Source organism: Tauraco erythrolophus, chromosome 1 (genome assembly GCF_009769465.1).
Source record: "Tauraco erythrolophus isolate bTauEry1 chromosome 1, bTauEry1.pri, whole genome shotgun sequence".
Classification (NCBI taxonomy): Eukaryota; Metazoa; Chordata; class Aves; order Musophagiformes; family Musophagidae; genus Tauraco; species Tauraco erythrolophus.
Window position 1 is genome coordinate 4,438,689 of NC_141465.1, and position 18,796 is coordinate 4,457,484.

An 18,796-nucleotide genomic window follows, 5' to 3' on the forward strand; every position below is an offset into this window, starting at 1 on the left:
GCTCCTAGGCCTTTTCTTATCTTCCACGTGGCCCTAGTGCTACTGGCAGGACACAGGTACTTGGGAGTTTACAGTCTGGGGCCTTTCAGTACTGTGGCTTGAAGCCATCTCATGCCTTATGTAGTACAGCCTCATCTTTAATCCATGTCTTAACTCTACCTTGATTACTTCAGGAAGTACATTTGGGATAAGAGGGGGTTGGCTTTTTATCTTGAGCAGGCTCTTTGCTGCATGTGGCTTGGTGCAACACCTTTCTTGCACCCAGCTTCAATGCTGACAGTAGCTCAGTAGTGTTTCCTACAAGTTTCACCTGTTTGTAACAGCTGGCTCAGCACTCCTTAAGCAGTACTGCACACCATTACCAAGTAGTTTTCTTCCATTTGGACAGCTACATGATAGTAGGCTTATACTTAAGCAACCAGTGGGAGAAAAGAGGCTCTCCAGGGCTTAGCTTGGGAAAGAGAGATGTGCAACAGAAAGCCAGAACCCTGAACCAGGGCTCTGGGGCACAGAGCTGATGAGGGTTCATGCTCTGCTGCTTCCTCCCCCTGCATGTAAGGCTGCAGGTAGTTAGGACTGCTCATTCAGTCAGCACACCCATACTTGGTGCAAAAGTGTGACCAACCCTACACTGTTGCAGCACTAAGGAACAGAAGCATGGCCATGCCTCCATAGCTACAGGCTGTTTTCCTCTGAGGGACTAAGGAGCCAAAACACACACTACTTAATTGCAGGTGTGCTAAGATCCTACTCACTCCAAGGGAGCTAGGCATTGTTTGCTGCCTCTGCCCTCCCAAACATACCTTTGTTCCATCCTGGAGCAGGAGGAGTTCTGTGAGAGGGTTTAAGGGCTGGAGATTGTACCTTTCCGTGCACAGAAGTATGTGTGCCTGCACACAGTCCTCTAGATGCATTTGTCTTCCATCTTTACACAGGACCCCTACATGGAAAGAAGTTACAGAAGATAGTTGCAGCTTCCTCTGTTGGCAAAAACACTGTGAGGAACTTGCCAGAACAGCTGGTCTCCCAGTATAAACTGGACGATCCAATAACAACAGAAATGATGTCTGCTCAGCATCAGTGCCTGCTCAGATCAGTGTTCCTCCTGGTTCCTCAAATGGGCCTGCTGCTAAAGCATTATTCAGGTGAACACTGAAAACAAGTCCACTCTAATACTTGGTCAGGTCAGACTAGGAAAAAAAAGACTTATTCTGATCTCAGTCACTCTGTTATGCAAGGATGTCGTAATAAATGGATGGCTTTTTGGTCTGGTAACGGAACTGCTCTAGCTTCAGGCCAATCCTCAGAAGAACAGCTTCATCCCACCATTTGGCCATGACCTGGGAGAAGATGAGAGGCAGAAAGAGAAAGGTAAGAGGAAAACCAACCAAACAAAAAAGTAGCATCATTACATACAGCTGCTATTGAAAGCTCTGGAAAACATAATTTTTTTTCCCCCAACAGCACCTAAAGGACACAGGCTTCTCCCTTTTCCCCAGTCAGTATGGCATCACTGCATTTGAGATAAAGGCAGCTGTGTGACTTCTAGTTACAAGACAAGGACTTTTCATTTGCATGAGACCCATTTCAAGAGGGAAGGACTTAAGGAAATTACAGAAATGAGAAATAAGAGAGGAAAGAGTAGTGACAAATATTGAGTACTGATGCAAGTCGACAGGGAGACGGAGAAATCTATCGCCCAGATACCTGAAGAGTCCCTCTGCCATTCCGGAGTGAGTTACTCTGAGGCAAGTCTCTTCACCCACAAGTTTAAAGCTTTTATTACCAGTACCTGCCAGCTCCTCCAGTGTTCTGTGTGAACAGCAGGAGCCTGGTTATAGTGGTTCAGGACAAAGCCACCTGGGGGTTTTGTGACCCAGCATTCACAAAGAGCCAGTACTCACCTGGAAGCTGATGGGGAGCCCAGCAGTAGAATATCCAATGGGGACCACAAGGCCTGGAATCCCAGTGAAGTTAGCAAGCTGCATGAACCTGGGGGAAAAGCTGTTGTCAGCATTTCTGCCTTGGGACAGCAGGAAAATCATCCTTTTTTGGGAGAGACAGGATTGATTTCTCCTGCTCTACAGCCTGAGCTCCTTCAGTTAGTGCAGCTAGTCTCCAGCTGCTCCCAAATTTTTGCTTCCGTAGTACAAGCAGCACTCTTCTTACCTCATGGACTGGACTATGAAGGACAAATTGCTGCTCCCAGTCACAAGGTCAGACTCATAGATTCTTGGGGCAGTGGAAGGAACAGCTGTGAAGGAATCACAAAATGATTGAGATTGAAAAGGACCTCAGGAGTCACCTTGTCTCACCATCTGTCTCAAGGACAGTCAGCTAAAGCAGGTTGCCCAGGACCACGTCTGAAGGGCTTTTGAATATCCCCAGGGATGGAGATTCCACAGCCTCTCTGAGCAACCTGATCCAGTGTTTAAAGACCCAAGGAAGAGTCAGGCAATGGGCAATCTTCAAAGGAACAGTTCAGTTCATTAAAGCCACATGTCTGATACACATTGGTGATGCAAACACACCCCTAGAACACAAGTCACTGGGATTTATGAATTAAGCAGTTAGCTTCTATTTAGAGCAAGAACATTTGCATATCTAAGTAGATGTCCAGTACCTCCTGTGTAAACGTGCTGGCTCTGCCTGTTTCAAGTACCAAGAAAGAGATTCTCACTGCCATGCCTATAGGCAGTAAGTCCAGAAATAGACAGCAGTCTTTCTAACCAGGCTGCATTATCTTCTAAAGGCTTGAGGCACAGCAAAGTATTTGCACAAAAGTCATGCTCTGAAAATTGGGGAGGGAAAGTTAATAGAGTGACTGTTAAAAAAACCACCACACAGCTGTTGGGGACCAGCTCTTTGGCCAAGACTGCCAATACCTGGTGTAAGGATACAGTTCACAGTGGTGAAGATCTCTCGCAAAAATCCCATGGTCCGAGTTCTCTGTCGATTTGCCTGCAAGCAGAGAGACTACAGTCTGACCCGTCCCTCTTGGTTCGTGAGGCTCACGTGTGATGTTGGCAGGCTCTGCCCATCAGAGCCTGTGCCTTTGTAAAAGACGACACCATTCCTGCAGTTTGGAATCAAGAGGCAGCCCACCAGTGCAGGTGGCACGTCCTCTGTGGCACCCCGCCGTTCAGTGTGCTTTCACAGCAGAGGGCAACACAGCTGGACAATAACTTTGGGGAAGTTAAGAGAGTCCTCTACCACACCTTTACAGTCTCCCTCGGTGCCTCCCTTTAGTCTTCACCACAGTATGTTCCGTACCGTAATATAATCCAGAGCTGTGAACTGGGAAGCCAAGGCCAGGTTAGTCCGAGTTTCCAAATTCTGGAAGAGAAAACATCGGTCATGGCTCTGCTTGCCAGAAACTGAATGTGACAGCCCAGGAATTCTCTTCCAGTTCTGCTCTCCTCTATCCGTAGTCATCCAACAGGTGGTTTGTCATAGAAAAAGTGGGAGAGCCTCAGGTTTCTCACTGACATGACACTTGCTCTCTATTAGCTGGGACAACTACTGCCTCTGAACCAAGCTGCTGCTGCTTACCATTTCCTGGAAATGTTTATTGAAGTCAGGATGCAGGAAGTCCCTCATCTCACTGAGAATGCAGATGATGTGTGCTACTCGCACTTCCTCCATCTCTGGAAGAGACACTTCAACCACGCTGGCTCCCAAACTCTGCAAATGCTCCACAGCTGCGTACGGAACAGGTAAAGCACAGACAGCATCCCTGAGTTCATGAAACTTCATAGAGGGGCTGTGAATCCCCACCCCCTTGAGCAGTTAGAGACCCCACAGGCCATGACAAGGCAAGTATCTTCAGTGCTGCAGCTGCTTCTCGTAGGTAGAAGCCTTCAGCCTAACTAGATCTCAGTATTCCAACAGGGCAGGGGTAGGGGCTTGCAGACAGGTTCCTAAGTCACCCGCTATGTTTCAGGCAAGTTCATCTCCTCACTCAACCTCCCCAGTTAACTCAAAGAGTAAAGGTGAACGGACAATGGTTCCCATAGCATTTGACATGACCAGTATTCCATCAGCATTATTATTTAGCATCATGTGAGTCCTGTTGAAAGCCTCTTCTGAACCATAATGCTAGAGGAACCCAGAGGATAGTCAAGAGAGCAGGTCAACAGCACAGATTTGCTAAATCCTGGTGCGCTTCAGCAAGGCTGAACACCAAGACTTTGGGAAAACTGAATCTTGCAGTCTAAAAAGAATCCTCTTCTTTCTTTGACCCCAACTTCTAGTTGGAGATATCCCTGTTCCTTGCAGGGGGGGTTGGACTAGATGACCTTTGAAGGTCCCTTCCAGCCCTAACCATTCTATGATTCTATGAATACCCAAGCTTGCCTATTTCGCTGGCTTATGGTACATCTCTCCTAAGAAAACTACATACGTAGAAGCGTGTCTATGGAAATATGGAAGCTGAAGAAAATCCAGGCAAATTAGCCTGAATACTGTGAACTATCTCAGCTCCAATGCACAGGACAGCAGCTACTATAACAGGGATTGTAGAGTTTTTCTCACCCACCCCAACTACTCACCAGGGTCAATTTTGCTTAGTCTAAATTCTGACAAAGCCACCCTAAAGACATCACTTGGCTGATTTCAAGGAAATACCAGAGGACTGGATACATCACAAAGACCTAGCCCTGTCTTTCCTACTGAACATTATGTTGTGAAACAAGTCCCTCCCTTCAAAGTCTTTTACCCTTACAGCTTGCAGAGTAAGTATTACTGAGCACAGACCTGCCTTTATACAGAGGGAGGCTTAGCACACTGGACTGCATTCTTCCATTGTAACCTGACAAGCCTACAACTGCTGAGCTTTTTAACCCTCAGCAGTCAGGAGGGCTTCCCTAATACAAAGCTACTGCTGTTTGTCCAGCCAGACCTCTTTAAGGATCTGCCTTTAAGGACTTCAGTCGAGATCTTTTTAATGCATACATAAGAGGAGCACCAAGTGATAGATACCATGACATCAGGCAGAATAAGAGACTTAAAGACTTCTCCTCTTTACCTTTCTCACAGATGGACAGGACTTCCGCATCACATGCCTAGAGAATAAGAGGAAAGAACTAAGTAGACTTTAGTAACTTCCCTCTTCTCCTTGGTGAGCACACTCACTAGGACTTGGGTCCTCATGGAGATTTCCTTGTTCCTGTCCCTAACGGTAGTGAAACACAGCCCTCCAGGATTGCCTTAGGCCACCTGCTCCAAGAGAACAGCTTGCAGGTCATACCCCTAAGGAAAAGGAAAGGTCATCTTTTCCAGAGGGGAGGATATTCCTCCTTGGCACTGAGGCAGAGCCAGAAAGAGTCCTTGTTTTCCTCCAGGGAAGAAATCATGGACACGTTTGTGGGGTTGCATTACAATTGCCACGTGGTACTAGCTTGCAAGCCCAGTTTCTACATTGGAATGATGAAATACCTCTCAGCAGCTACAGCACTGTCACCAAATGGATACACTAATTTTCCCCATTTCGATTTTAAAATAACTGCCTTTTGTAATCAGTTCAGAAGCATTGCTTCCAATAGAAACAGCAGTATGAGGAAGCATACTGCCATCAACTGTACAGTCGTTACCTTTCCTCATGCCTCCAACAGACTTTTACTCAAAAGGCTGCCTTAGGAAAAAAAATCTATCCCTGTCGATGTTTCCACCCAGGCTATATTGTCTTCCAATTATAGGACTAAATATGAGAAGCTCTAATGAGGACAGGCTAGAGAACAGTGAACACACAGAATCCCTTTAAAATCTCATTTTGCAAGGCAGCAGAAAGAGAGAGAGAGAGAGAACAGGCACCTTGAAAAATGACCAGTCCACTCCCAGTTTCAAGCCTTTCAGGTCAGGAGCACACATATCAGATAGGGTCGCTTTGGGCTGTTTCAGTCCTGCAGGGAACAAACAAGAGTTCCTCCTGTTATCTAGCATGCTTCTAGGAAGGCACAGCACCTGTGCTCAGGGAGGGAGAGGGCTCACCTACCATATGGATAGAGCGGATCTGGCTCAGCAAGGATACTATAAACAATGGCTGTGTCTGCCACTGAGGTACAGATCGGGCCTGTAAAAGAGAGATCAGTTATAAAAATATGACAGTGGGTCTTCCCAAGGTCTTTTGTAGGCATAGGTTGCCTCCATTGTGAGAACACTACACAGCAAGGTCCCTGAAGTGGAGAACATGTCCTCTTACCTACGCTGACTGTGGAGAAGGAGAGAGGCAAGCTGCCGTGAGAACTGATGCGCCCAAACGTACCTAAAGGAAAAGAATTGAGCAGTTATCTAGATACCAGCAGTTGCTGGTTAAGATCTGACCTAGATGGCTCTGGTGCACCCAGTCAGTGAGCAACACACCCCCACCAGTCACTTTTATGTCTGCTGTTTCAGAGCCCAGTTGCTCATCTGTCAGTACCCCGTTCTGCTGACCGTGATCTGTCTCATCAGTGAAACTGTTCTCCTCCGTAAGAAATGATTTAGCTTGGGGGGGAATATGTGCAGGGACATTTTGAAATACATGCATTTCGATACACAGAAGGAACATCTGTGGTATGGAGGTTGGAGAGGCAGGAGCAGGATTATCAACAGCAGGAGATACCACCCCCTGGGAGATCTCACTCACTTCACCAGTGAGACTTGATGCCTCACACCAGTTGTCTTCTGCGAGTATTTGTATCACCTTTCTGACCATTTACATTTTTGTCATCGTCATCATTGTCTTCCTCAGATTAATCAAAATTAATCAAGTCGATCACATGTGAAGGATGGAAAAACGGAGTAAAAAAAAAAAAAACAAACCACTACACCCAGCAAAGAAGGAAGACTGAACAGGGATGAGTAGGTAGAAAGAAAAGCAGCACGCGTGGTTTGTTTAGCATTTAACTCATGTAAATTAGGTTTTTTGGAACATCCATTCAATAGCCAGTACAGAGAATCCTTCCAATCTGCCAGTCCAACCCACGTAATTCTCAGGGTGTTACACTCCAGTCTGTCTGGTCGGATTTTGCTTGACAGGAGTTTATGGACTGTGCCTGACTTGTTTGTGGCGCTCTATGAGATTGTCCTGGTTTTAGCTGGGACAGAGTTAGCTCTTCTTTTTAGCAGCTAGGAGAGCTCTGTGTTTTGGTTTTACTCAGAGGCTCGCTCTGAGAAGAATGTTGATAGCACGCTGATGTTTGGAGTTGGCACTGAGGTCTCAAGGACTTTTCAGCTTGCCATGTTCTTGCCAGTGTGCAGGAGCACAACAGGATAAGGGGGGACCAGAGCCGGGACAAGGGGGCCTCAATTCCCCTTGTGATTTGTGGTGGACCTTAAGATTGAGGGCCAAACTGGCCAATTAGTATTCCGTATCATGCAGCGTCGTGCCCAGTATAAAAGCGAGGGGCAGCCGGACAGAAGGGCTTTTGCGTTTTGGCTCTTTCACCGCTTCTGCTCTTTTGCGCTTGCTGTGCTTTCACCCTATTGCCTTTTTTTCCTCTCCCAGTACTCCCACTCTCGGAGTTCTCTCTCTCTCTCTCTCTCTGCCCCTCTCTATTTCGGGGCCTCGCGTTGGTCCTGGGTTGCAGCTTCGGGACAAGACGGGCTTCGCATACGAGGGGGTGGTGAGCAGCTACACTGTGTATTAAATCATCTGTATTAAATTGTTCTTATCTCAACCCACGGGTTTCCCACTTATCCTTTAATTCTCTCCCTCATCCCTGGGGCTGGAGGAGGGTGAGTGAGTGACTGTGTAGGGTTCAGTTGCCAGAGCGGCCTAACCCACGACAGAGATACAGCAAACGAGACTCACCACCTCCATGATTAAAGGACTCTACCTTTCAGCCCCACCACGCCACAGAAAGAAGCAGGAATCCTCACAGAGCCGCCTCCATCTGTGCCAATAGCCACTGGGCAGAGACCTAAAAAAACCCCACACATTGGCCTATGATCAGACAGACATCGTTGTTGCCCAGACCTAAAAAACCCCCACACATTGGCCTGTGATCAGACAGACATCGTGTTGCCCTGTCCATTCTACCAGCAGCTGTAGCGAAGACAGCACACGGAGCTCTCTGTTCAGCAAGGGGTTCACTCCAGCTTCTAAACCCCCTCATAAAAACTAAATGCCTGAGGTACTTTGTCTCAGGACCTTCCTCCCACCACCCCTGAACTCCATTTAGGACCACCTACCTGCTGCTACAGCTGCTGCTGACCCACTGGAGCTCCCACCTGTGAAGTGGTTAGGCTTGTAGGGATTCCTAGGGATCTTGTGGCACCTGAAGCAGACAAACAGTGTTGAATCTTTCCTAGGAAGGACTGAGTGCACTACAGGGCAGGAAAAGATCCAGAAACACAGCTCAGGGATTCTCATCTCTTAGTAAAGACATACCATAATCCCAGATACTGCTATGTCCCTAGAAAATAAGAGGCAAAAAGACTTCTGCCTCAGAGTCCAATCTTTTGTCACCATAAGTAGCCTATCCAAAAGAGACAGACCCAAAGCAAGAGAAAGGATGCTGGTCCAGCTCGTCTGTCTGCGACAGCACTGAGCCACTACTGCATGCCACAGTGCCTTATGCAGTTCCAAAAGGTGGCACGGCTGGTGGCCGGCACTTCTTACAGACAAGCAAGTCAGCATCCCCAGTCTGCCCTTTATCCTGGAGCAGCAGCTCCTGAAGTCTCCAGTCTGACCACAGTCCCCAGACACCAAAGAGACCCACCAGGGTATCCAGCCGACCTCACACAGTGAGGAAATGCCCTGGCACGTTGTTGCAGCTGAGGGGTAGCTCCAGCTCCATCCAGCTGCACGTGCAGGAAGCGTGGCCCTGCACATGGCTCATGAAGGCTGTGAGGACCACTGCTCCGGAACAGCAGCTCTCAGCTTGGCTATAGCTGGAGACAGACGAAGGGATTTTTACCTATTAGGGTTGCATCCAGTTGTTCCAGTCCCTAGTTCATGCATGTTTGAGACCCCAATAATGATAGCCCCAGCCTCTCGCAGCTTCTTGGCCACGGTAGCATCTTCTGTTTCAGGCTCTGTCCCAAGATACACTGTTCCCACTCGGTGATGGTAAGGTACCTTAGCAAGAAGACACCTTATTATTCATCCTAAAACCCTGGCAAGGTAGACAGGCACACGTGCATGCTTCACGTGCACGCTTCAACTCAACAGCTCCCAGACATTATGACCCACAGAGGTAAGTAAGGGCTAGGAAGCTTCACTCTTCAACTTGTCCTCTGTTGGTTTCTGTTAGGAGGGACACTTAACCCTTCAATATTTGGTCCCTCTCCAATGCAGAGGAGTCCTTTTAACACCATGATACAGAAGGAGAAACATGCAGATGGTGAAAAAGTCTGCCTCCCTGCAGGAAGGAATGCAACTGCTATGCCCAGGGGCAACAGAACAGTCGCCTTGGCCCCACAGCACACAGGAGCTTTATTTTCCATTTCTCTACGGACAGAGCTGCAGCGTTTCAGACCTGCAGTGCTTTGAAGCAAGGCACCAAGTTTAGGCGAATGCCAAAATACCAGATGGACTCACTTTTAGGGTATGCTAAGTACTCTTCACTTCGGCAGCGATGGAAGAATCTGTACATAAACAGGCTCCCAGCCTATAGGGAGCTCTCTGCAGAGCCTACGACAGCTCGATGGCACTGCCAGGAGTATTTAATGGTCACTGTTGTTAGGCCACAGGCAAAACTCCTTGTAAGTGGGGATTCTCACATTCCCGCGGTCAGTTGTCCAGGTTGACCACCTGCAGCACAAACTGACAGCTAGACACAGAAACTCACCACTTTGAACTCTTCTTTCAGACACACTGGGATGCCATCCAGATAAGACAGGGTACATTTATTCCTGTAACGAGCAGTGGAGGCCTCAGCCATCTGCACAGAGGGAAAAAATAAAGTGTATGCTATATTATATATATTTAGTTGAGCTGAAGGTCATTACCAGTATCAGAACAGATACCAAAAATGGCTTTCTCATGCTGTTACTAAGCCAAACTATAAAAGTTTCTTTCTTCTTCCACCATATGCTGATGGGAAACCTGCTACTTGGAAGCATCTATGCTAACAGATGCCACACAAGCACAGAAGTCCTGTTTTAAATGTAGCTGTCCAGCAGGATACAGATTGCTTTAACTCCACCTCTCTTTGCAGGTAGGAAAGCAAACTTGTTTGTAGTCCTCTACACAAGGAGGCAGGAAAAACGTACATATTTTTCCGTGCAATGTATTAGCAGAAGAGCCTCTTCTGGATGGATGCTACTGCTCTTGGGGTGGCAGAGGCCCTATTCCTACCAGAGGTAGACATTACCAGCATTATTTGCTTCGGGTCCCACTGCACTATCGCTCTGAGTGGTGGCGTGGATTTGTCACAGTCTTCCAGCGTGGCAATGATGTTCTTTGCTACCTGAGATGGCGTCAACTTCCCACTCCTGCAGGACAAGAGAAGTTGGGACCTTGTTACAAGACAACCACGCACACTCATAGGGTTTGTCTTTCATGGAGCAAGACGGCAACTGTCACAGCAGTAAGCAAGAACTCACTAAGAATCTCTGTGGGTCATGATTTCAACACAGTTGACATCATCAAGACAGGAGACTCCCTTCCTTAAGGGGAGAATCTGCCTACACAATACGCCCCCAACCCTTAGAGAAGGGGCAGGAGCTAGGAGGGTTGCCCAGATATTCCTGAATAACAGGAAAAGACAGCTGGCAGCTTTACAGACAGTCCTTGAGCTCCTGAAAGTCTGAGGCTATGAAACTCCCGTTATCACGAGCTAAGACCAAGAGGCCAGCCCCCTTTATACAGGTTACAGAGAAGGGGCTCCCAGCAGTACTGTCAGAACCCACCCTTAGCAAACAGGCCTTTCCTCTCTCCTGGCAAAAGGCGATGGTACACCACAAACACATCTACCTCTGGGTGACACGAGAGCCTCACAGTCAGGATTTACCTGTAACACCAGACTGCAGTGTCAGCCTTTTGTTCCAAGGCCTGTTTGCAGAGGTGCCCCTTGAGGAACAGGTGCCGGGAGCACAAGAGGATTTATCAGAGCGTTCCACGCCTGGCACATGTCTCAGAGGGAACCAGGAGTTACCGAGCAGCCAACAGCTCGCAGAACCTTAGAGTCAGGGACATGCTTCCAGCTGTTTCCGAGCTGGACATGTTTACTGGGTGAAAGCAGGCAAACTGCTCACAGGAGCACAAGCAGCTGGGGAACCAAGGGATTCTTCAGACACCCTCAGTACGTGCAACTCACATCATCCAAATGAACCTTTCTCTCCTTCTCACTCACGCGTTTGAGCAACCAACGTATGTAGAAATCTCTCGCAGAGAAGACTGACAATAAGCCAAGGAAAACAGCATTTAAATATCCTTGTAAGGCTTGTAAAAGTTGGCTCTCAGTTGGCTTTCCTTCTTTACTCTGTTAGAGGAAAAGGACTGCTGAGGGTGATGCCAAACACTAGCACCTCAAGTACAATCCTAACAAAGAGATGCATAGATGAACAAGGAGTTCCTGGACAAACTCAAGCTCAAGAAGGAAGCCTACAAGGGGTGGCAGCAAGGACAGGTAGCCTGGGAGGAATACAGAGAAATTGTCCGAGCAACCAGGGATCAGGTTAGGAAAGCTAAAGCCCTGATAAGAGTTAAATCTGGCCAGGGACATGAAGGGCAACAAGAAAAACTTCTATAGGTACATCAGTGATAAAAGGAGGTCTAGGGAAAACGTGAGCCCTCTCTGGAAGGAAACGGGGCCTGGATACCTGGGATATGGAAAAGGCTGAGGTACTCAAACTTCTTTGCCTCAGTCTTCACTAGCAGATGCACCACCCATGTTGCAAAAGGCAAAGGCAGGGACTGGGAGAATGAAGAACCATCCTCCAGATGCTCCTGGAAACTATGCTAAGGCACATGGAAAAAAAAAGGAGGTGATTAGTGACAGCCAGCATGGCTTCACTAAGGGCAAATCGTGCCTGACAAATTTGGTGGCCTTCTACAACATTTGACACTGTCCCGCATGACATCCTTATCTCTAAGTCAGAGAGAGATGGATTTGACAGACGGACGACTCGATGGATAAGGAATTGGCTGGATGGTCGCACTCAAAGAGTTGCAGTCAACAGCTCGATGTGCAAGTGGAGACCAGTGATGAGTGGTGTTCCTCAGGGGATGGTATTGGGACCAGCGCTGTTTAACATCTTTGTTGGCAACGTGGACAGTGGGATCGAGTGCACCCTCAGCAAGTTTGCTGACAACACCAAGCTGCGTGGTGTGATGGACACGCCGGAGGGAAGGGATGCCATCCAGAGGGACCTTGACAGGCTGGAGAGGTGGGCCTGTCACCCACCTCCTGTCACCTGGAGAACCTCAAGAAGTTCAACAAGGCCAAGTGCAAGGTCCTGCACGTGGGTCGGGGCAATCCCAAGCACAGATACATGTTGTTGGTTGAGGAGAAGCTCAACATGAGCCGGCAATGTGCGCTGGCAGCCAGAAAGCCAACCATATCCTGGGCTGCATCCAAAGCAGCGTGGGCAGCAGGTCGAGAGAGGGAATTCTGCCCCTCTGCTCTGCTTTCATGGGACCCCACCTGCAGTGCTGTGTTCAGGTCACACAAAAAAAAAAAGGAGAACATGGAGCTATTGGAGCGGGTCCAGAGGAAGGCCATGAAGATGATCCGAGTGCTGGAGCACCTCTGTTATGAAGACAGGCTGAGAGAGCTGGGGCTGTTCAGCCGGGAGAAGAGAAGGCTCCGGGGTGATCTTATTGCAGCCTTCCGGTACCTATAAGGGGCCTACAAGAAAGCTGGAGAGGGGACTTTTTACAAGGGTGTGTAGTGATAGGACAAGGGGAAATGGCTTTAACCTGAAAGAGGGGAGATTTAGATTAGATACAAGGAAGAAATTTTTCACTCTGAGGGTGGTGAGGCACTGGAACAGGTTGCCCAGGGAAGCTGTTGATGCCCCATCCCTGGAAGTGTTCAAGGCCAGGTTGGATGAGGCTTTGAGTGTAGTGGAAGGTGTCCCTGCCCATGGCAGGGGGGTTGGAACTAGATGATCTTTCAGGTCCCTTCCAACCCTAACCACTCTATGATTCTATGCCTGAGAGCTTGTGGAACGGTAGCAGCCCACAGCAGGCGAACATGCGAGACAGGCTGTTTCCAGACCATAATTTCACCTACCGGTAACAGTCCAGGTAGTCTTTGATCCCTTTGAAGCTAAACCCATTGCTCGCAGAATCAGACCTGCAAAGAAAGGATTAAGGAGGCAACTGTGAACCATCAACAGCACCTCTCTTTAGACCTGTAGACTTCAGCACCACAGTTCAACGCAGGTTTGGGCATCACTCACAGTGAACCTGCTGGTCACCGGTCACACTGCTAGCCTACACATTTCAGCTTAGGCTCTCAGACACCTTGTACACATGCCAGGCACCAGGTACACTAAGGGTGCCACAGAAATACGGGGTCAGTCTCGCTGGCATGTTCTAGTTGCTTTCTATTTCTCCTGCAATACGACAGTCTAAACTGTGCAAAATTTATTCCAGGTTTACCTTTCCTACTCATCACTGAAACATTACAGAAGAGTTAGAATATACTGGAAAACCTTTTCCCAGGATCTCTGTCACAAGTCTGATGCAGAGATAGCCAGCAGCAGATTCCGTGTGTGGTGTGGGAGGGGAGAAAGGCACGATGCAGCACACACAAGGATACAGACCATCAGCAAACTGCTTAAAACCTAAGTTGATGGCTACAGCACTTAAGAAATAGACCATTTCTCACCACAACAGGGTGAATCTAAGACCATCAGAAGAGCTAGCTACAATTATTACTCTCATGATGCCTTCATACCATCACCCAAACCAGAAGCCATATCCTGGAATCAGACAGTGTAGGGCACCATAATGTCCTATGCAGGAAAGAGGTTTGGCTCCAGTAACCTGCCCTGTAATACTCAATATATCACTAAGAACCAAAACCAGTTGGTTGATGGCTACAGCACTTAAGAAATAGACCATTTCTCATCACAACAGGATGAATTAAATTTTTTACATTGAGGGTGGTGAGGCAGTGGAACAGGTTGCCCAGAGAAGTTGTGGAGGCCCCATCCCTGGAAGTGTTCAAGGCCAGGTCAGATGAGGCTTTGGGCAACCTGGTGTAGTGGAGGATTTCTCTGCCCATGGCAGGGGGGTTGGAACGAGATGATCTTTGAGGTCCCTTCCAACCCTAACCATTCTATGATTCTATGAATCTAAGGTCATCAGAAGAGCTAGCTACAATTATTACTCTCGTGATGTCTTCATACCATCACCCAAACCAGAAGCCAAATCCTGGAATTGGACAATGTAGGGCACCATAATGTCCTATGCAGGAAAGAGGTTTGGCTCCAGTAACCTGCCCTGTAACACTCAATATATCACTAAGAACCAAAACCAGAGGGGGAGAGCATGCACAGCAGCCCAGCTGCTCCCACCTCAGTGAGACATGTGAGCCCGAGTACCATTTCGCTTGGAATCCAGTGGGATTTAATCAAGTACGGGCTGCAATCAAGAAGCTGAACAGGCTTTCATCCAACCACCTAACTAACCAAGCCTGATTTCTTGTGGATTTTCTTTGTAACCCACGTTCCTTCTCTCCCTCAAGCAACACCCCTGTCCTCTTTCAGAATCCTTGTAGGCAAGAAACAGCACACCTGCCAACTCACTTAAGGCGATGTCCGTGCTCACTAGCCAACCACTAAGTGTACCTGCTGTAACAGCGCAACCAGAGATAGGTGGCAAGGGCAGAATTTGGTTACTCCCAAATAAACACACTCCCTGAGGCTTGCAGAAACTTCATATTGCTTGTAACTACCAGCGGTCTGTAAGTTACAAAAGGAAAGATGACTGACAGCACTATTTGTTTTGTAAAGCAGCTGGGCATGGAAAAAGATTTTAATCCACATTACTGACAACGACAGGTTCCCACTAACATAACAGTGCCAACATGCGTGTTCTGCCACTCCACTCAAACATCACACACTGACCTTGCATCTACCAGCTGCTCGATAATATCCAAAGTGCTTTGAGCCTCAGACTTGTTTTCTGTAACCTCCGCAGCAACCTCCGGAATAAACGTGGGATCTTCCTGAATGTCAAGTGAACGCATGAGCGAGAGGTTGTACAGCCTGAAAGAGAGAGACACACTGCTAGAGCTTGCAAGCTCTACCATGACTAATTTTTCACATTGTCAGAGGGAACCTTACCTAAGAACATTTTGTCTTAGCAGTCTGCTCTCCCAGCAGGGAGTTGCAACAGTTACAAGATAATCTCTCACACCTTTCCTAAAGGCAGCATCAAATCCATCCTGCTTGCTTAACAAAGCCTCCCACCTCTTGAAGTAAGACCAGCCAGTCTCCCTAAACCCAAGCTGGGAAAGAAATGGTGAAAGTTTTCAACCCACTTTATATTAGATATATCGCTCGCAGAACAACAAACACAGGAATTGAGAGGAAAAGAAAAGGAGAAAGTAGTGTAAGCCATACATTCAAGCATTAATCCTGTTAAAACAAGCACCTCTTCAGGCTTTTCCATGACTTGCTTCAACACAGCTCATTTGCAACCAAATACAACAGGGATTGCAGCATAAGCCCATAGCTTGGAACACAATGAAAATCAAGATCATTGATTTCATTGTAAAGCAATGAAATCAAGATCCTGTCATAGATATCAAAGAATGAAAGCAGTGAACTTTTCTGGGTTTGATTCACTCAAAAAGCTCATGCCCCAAGTTAAAATTCAGGGGTACCAACTGTGTGTAACACATTTCTCAGCGTCCTGGGATATGCACAGGTGGCCCATCAAAAGATGGGCAAACTACGTGAGCCAAGGGCGAGCCCGAGGTTCCTGCCACCTCGTACCCGAGTGGCATTTCGTCCAACATACACCTGAAAGCACAGGTTCTAAACAAAAACATAAGTGAGAGAGGAGAAAACGCTGACCTAAACCAGTGAGTATCTTTAAAAAGAACACACTAAAACCTCTGAACTTCATGCCAGGCCTCTACTACTGTTCTTTTACCACTACTGGTGATAAGCACAGCAGGTTTGCGCATCCAGAAGCTTGAATAAAGACTGCTCTTTAGCAAAAGAACACAAAGGCAAAGAGGCAAGCTGGCGAATTTGGTTTCCATGCACCTGCCTGAGGGTGAAAACAGGTTAAGTTTTTCCAACAGAGACCCATTCAAAACAGAGTAGCTAAAAAAAGCAAACAAGTAAGCAACACGTATCAAATAATCTTGCTCACTCTCCGATCAAGTTATGCAGGGTCATTAGGAAAGGGTCTTAGAAAAGGTCATTTCAAATAACCTGTAAGTGGCGGGCAACGCAAGCACCTTCAAAAAAGAAAAAAAAAACAAACCAACAAACCCAAAACTTGAAGGGGGAGAAAACTCCCCACTCTTACCTTATTAAGAGCGGCAGTAAGCAGATCTGTCCGAAAGCCTAGACGAAAGTAAACAGAAACACTGGTTTCCAGTAACTTTGACCTGAACACTCTCCTCACTAGACAAGGAATGCTGAATGTGCTCACAATCGCTGCAGTCTCAGAGCACCCTGGAGAGCACGCAAGGCTATGTAGTAATAAAATAGCACAAATACTTGTATTTCAGGCCACAAAATCAACCTGAAATGCCTTCCCCCCCCTCATATTTATATAATTATAAAAAGTATATTCTTCTGGCTCTCTTGCCTTTGTCCTTCCCTGACTTGGCCCAGAAAGTCTGCAGCTGCAGGCCGCACCACTGTCAAGCAGAGGCATCCATATAGCTCCTATCCATTACCTTCTTCATGTTCTGCAGATTATGCAGACATTGGATAATGCAGGAGCTTAATATTATTTTGTTCATCCCACTGTTAGGATCTCTCCCGTTGCTCGAGCAGCTCCTGCAGTAAACCGAGTGAACTTGGAAACACATGAGAAATTTGAAGACTCCATGGTAGAAGGCAGCTGAAAATAATCTTTTAATACTTTGGTTCCCAGTGTAGCAACACCAGCGGTCCCCAAAGAGACCAGCCTTGTTCTAGCCTGTCTTAATGGCTCAACAATGGACTTCAAAAACCTGTTATGGGATGTACAAATACAGTACGAGTCTGAAGCAAGGCTCACGCTCCCACATCTGTGAAGCGATACATTGCCTCCCACATTACATAAGAGTTACAGTCTCTTTTGGAAAATGCATTGCTCCTAATCTGCATCCAATCTAAACCAGCACAATCCTGAGGGAGAGGGAGATCTCCTGTCCCTTCTCCAAGGGGGATGTCAGGAAAGGATACAAGCCCATGGCCACGCACCAGAAGCAGCCACAAAGTGAAGGATAAAAAGATATTCTCGTTATTATATCCTGGAAAAAAGGATTATTTATTTATTTTTTACAAGGGCATCTAGTGATAGAACAAGGGGCAATGGACTTAAACTGAAAGAGGGCAGATTTAGATTAGACCTAAGGAAGAAATTCCTCACTCTTAGGGTGGTGAGGCACTGGAACAGGTTGCCCAGAGAAGTTATGGATGCCCCATCCCTGGAAGTGTCCAAGGCCAGGTTGGATGAGGCTTTGGGCAACCTGCTGTAGTGGAGGGTGTTCCTGCCCATGGCAGGGGGTTGGAACTGGATGATCTTTTGAGGTCCCTTCCAACCCAAACCTTTCTATGATTATATAAAGCCACTTGCAAGGTATTCCCAGGAATAAAGGCACAGCCCATCACCATCCTTCACTCCAAGCCCAACGAGCCACCAAGCTCTGTAACAGGTCACGCACTGCCGAAATGACACTTTCGTGCCTAACCTTGACATCGGCTCAAAAGGAAAAGCCCAGCAGCAACAAAGCCCACCCCAGGAAGAGCTCGAGGGGACAACTGCCTTCAGCGCCGTCCCAAAACCGTCATTCGCGGGGCCGAAGGACCCGAATCCCGTCACGCCTGAGGAAAGCTGGCGGTGGCTGTATTCCGGGTTCCATGTCAGCTTCGGGCTCTCGGCACCCAACACACGGGTGACACCCAGCCGCCAGCCCTCCGCGCCCACAGCATCCCACCCGGGGCACGGGGTGAACCCAAACCCACGCAGCCAGCAGCAACCCCCCTACGATTTCCCAGCAAACGCGGGCTCTACCTTCCCACCGAGACCCTCTCCCTCCAACCCCCCCGGCATTCCTGACCGCCTTCCCTCCGCAACGCCGGGGACTCACCGTGTTGGCCACATGGCCGAAGAGGCGCAGCCTGGAGCCGCACAGCCGCGGGGCCCACTGCCGAGAGAGGAGGCGAGAGGTGAGCGCCCGGCCCCGCCGCCCTTCCCTCCCGGCCCCCGCTCCGCCCGCCCGCTGCCTCCCCGGCGCTCACCGGGTCCCGCGGCGGGCTGCGACCCCGCGCCTCGGCCCGGCCCGGCTCCCGGCGGCGCAGCGCCGCCTCCGCGCTGCCCGTGTGCCGCCGCACGCAGCACAGGTAGGCGGCGGCGGCCGGCAGCAGCGAGAGGAGCAACAGCGTCAGCACCGGCGCCATGACTCGCTTCGCACCGATCCCGGCAGCGACAGCCGCAGGGACAGCGCAGCCCTCCCCTCCCCCTGCCGGGGCGGTGCTCGGGCCCCGGCCCCGAGCGCGCCTGCGCCGCGCCGGGGGCTGAGGGAGGAGCGGCGGGAGGGAGCGGCGGTGCCGGGCCAAGCGCGGCGCTGCCGCCGCCCGCCATGTCCCGCTTCCTTCAGGCGCTTCGCCGCGCCGCCGGCGCCCGGGCGGGCGGTCTGGGCGCGGAGGAGGGGGACGTTTACCGGTGGGGTCTGACAGGTCAGCG

The 18,796-nt window shown here is 48.8% G+C and overlaps 1 protein-coding gene across 1 annotated transcript; it reads right to left on the bottom strand.

Moving 5' to 3' along the window:
* Positions 1 to 1,118: 1,118 nt before the first annotated feature.
* Positions 1,119 to 18,510, bottom strand: LOC147529349 (uncharacterized). The gene is made up of 20 exons (XM_086616628.1): positions 18,352 to 18,510; positions 18,201 to 18,257; positions 16,424 to 16,461; positions 15,007 to 15,147; positions 13,164 to 13,226; positions 10,299 to 10,419; positions 9,774 to 9,866; positions 8,901 to 9,061; positions 8,173 to 8,258; positions 7,818 to 7,901; positions 6,200 to 6,262; positions 5,993 to 6,070; positions 5,812 to 5,900; positions 5,027 to 5,063; positions 3,553 to 3,701; positions 3,274 to 3,336; positions 2,886 to 2,961; positions 2,170 to 2,254; positions 1,905 to 1,992; positions 1,119 to 1,340 (listed from the first exon to the last, which is right to left on the bottom strand). The coding sequence occupies exons 1-20, from the start codon at positions 18,508 to 18,510 to the stop codon at positions 1,230 to 1,232; spliced, it is 1,842 nt and encodes a 613-aa protein (XP_086472754.1). The 3' UTR covers positions 1,119 to 1,229.
* Between the last annotated feature and the right edge of the window lie 286 nt (positions 18,511 to 18,796).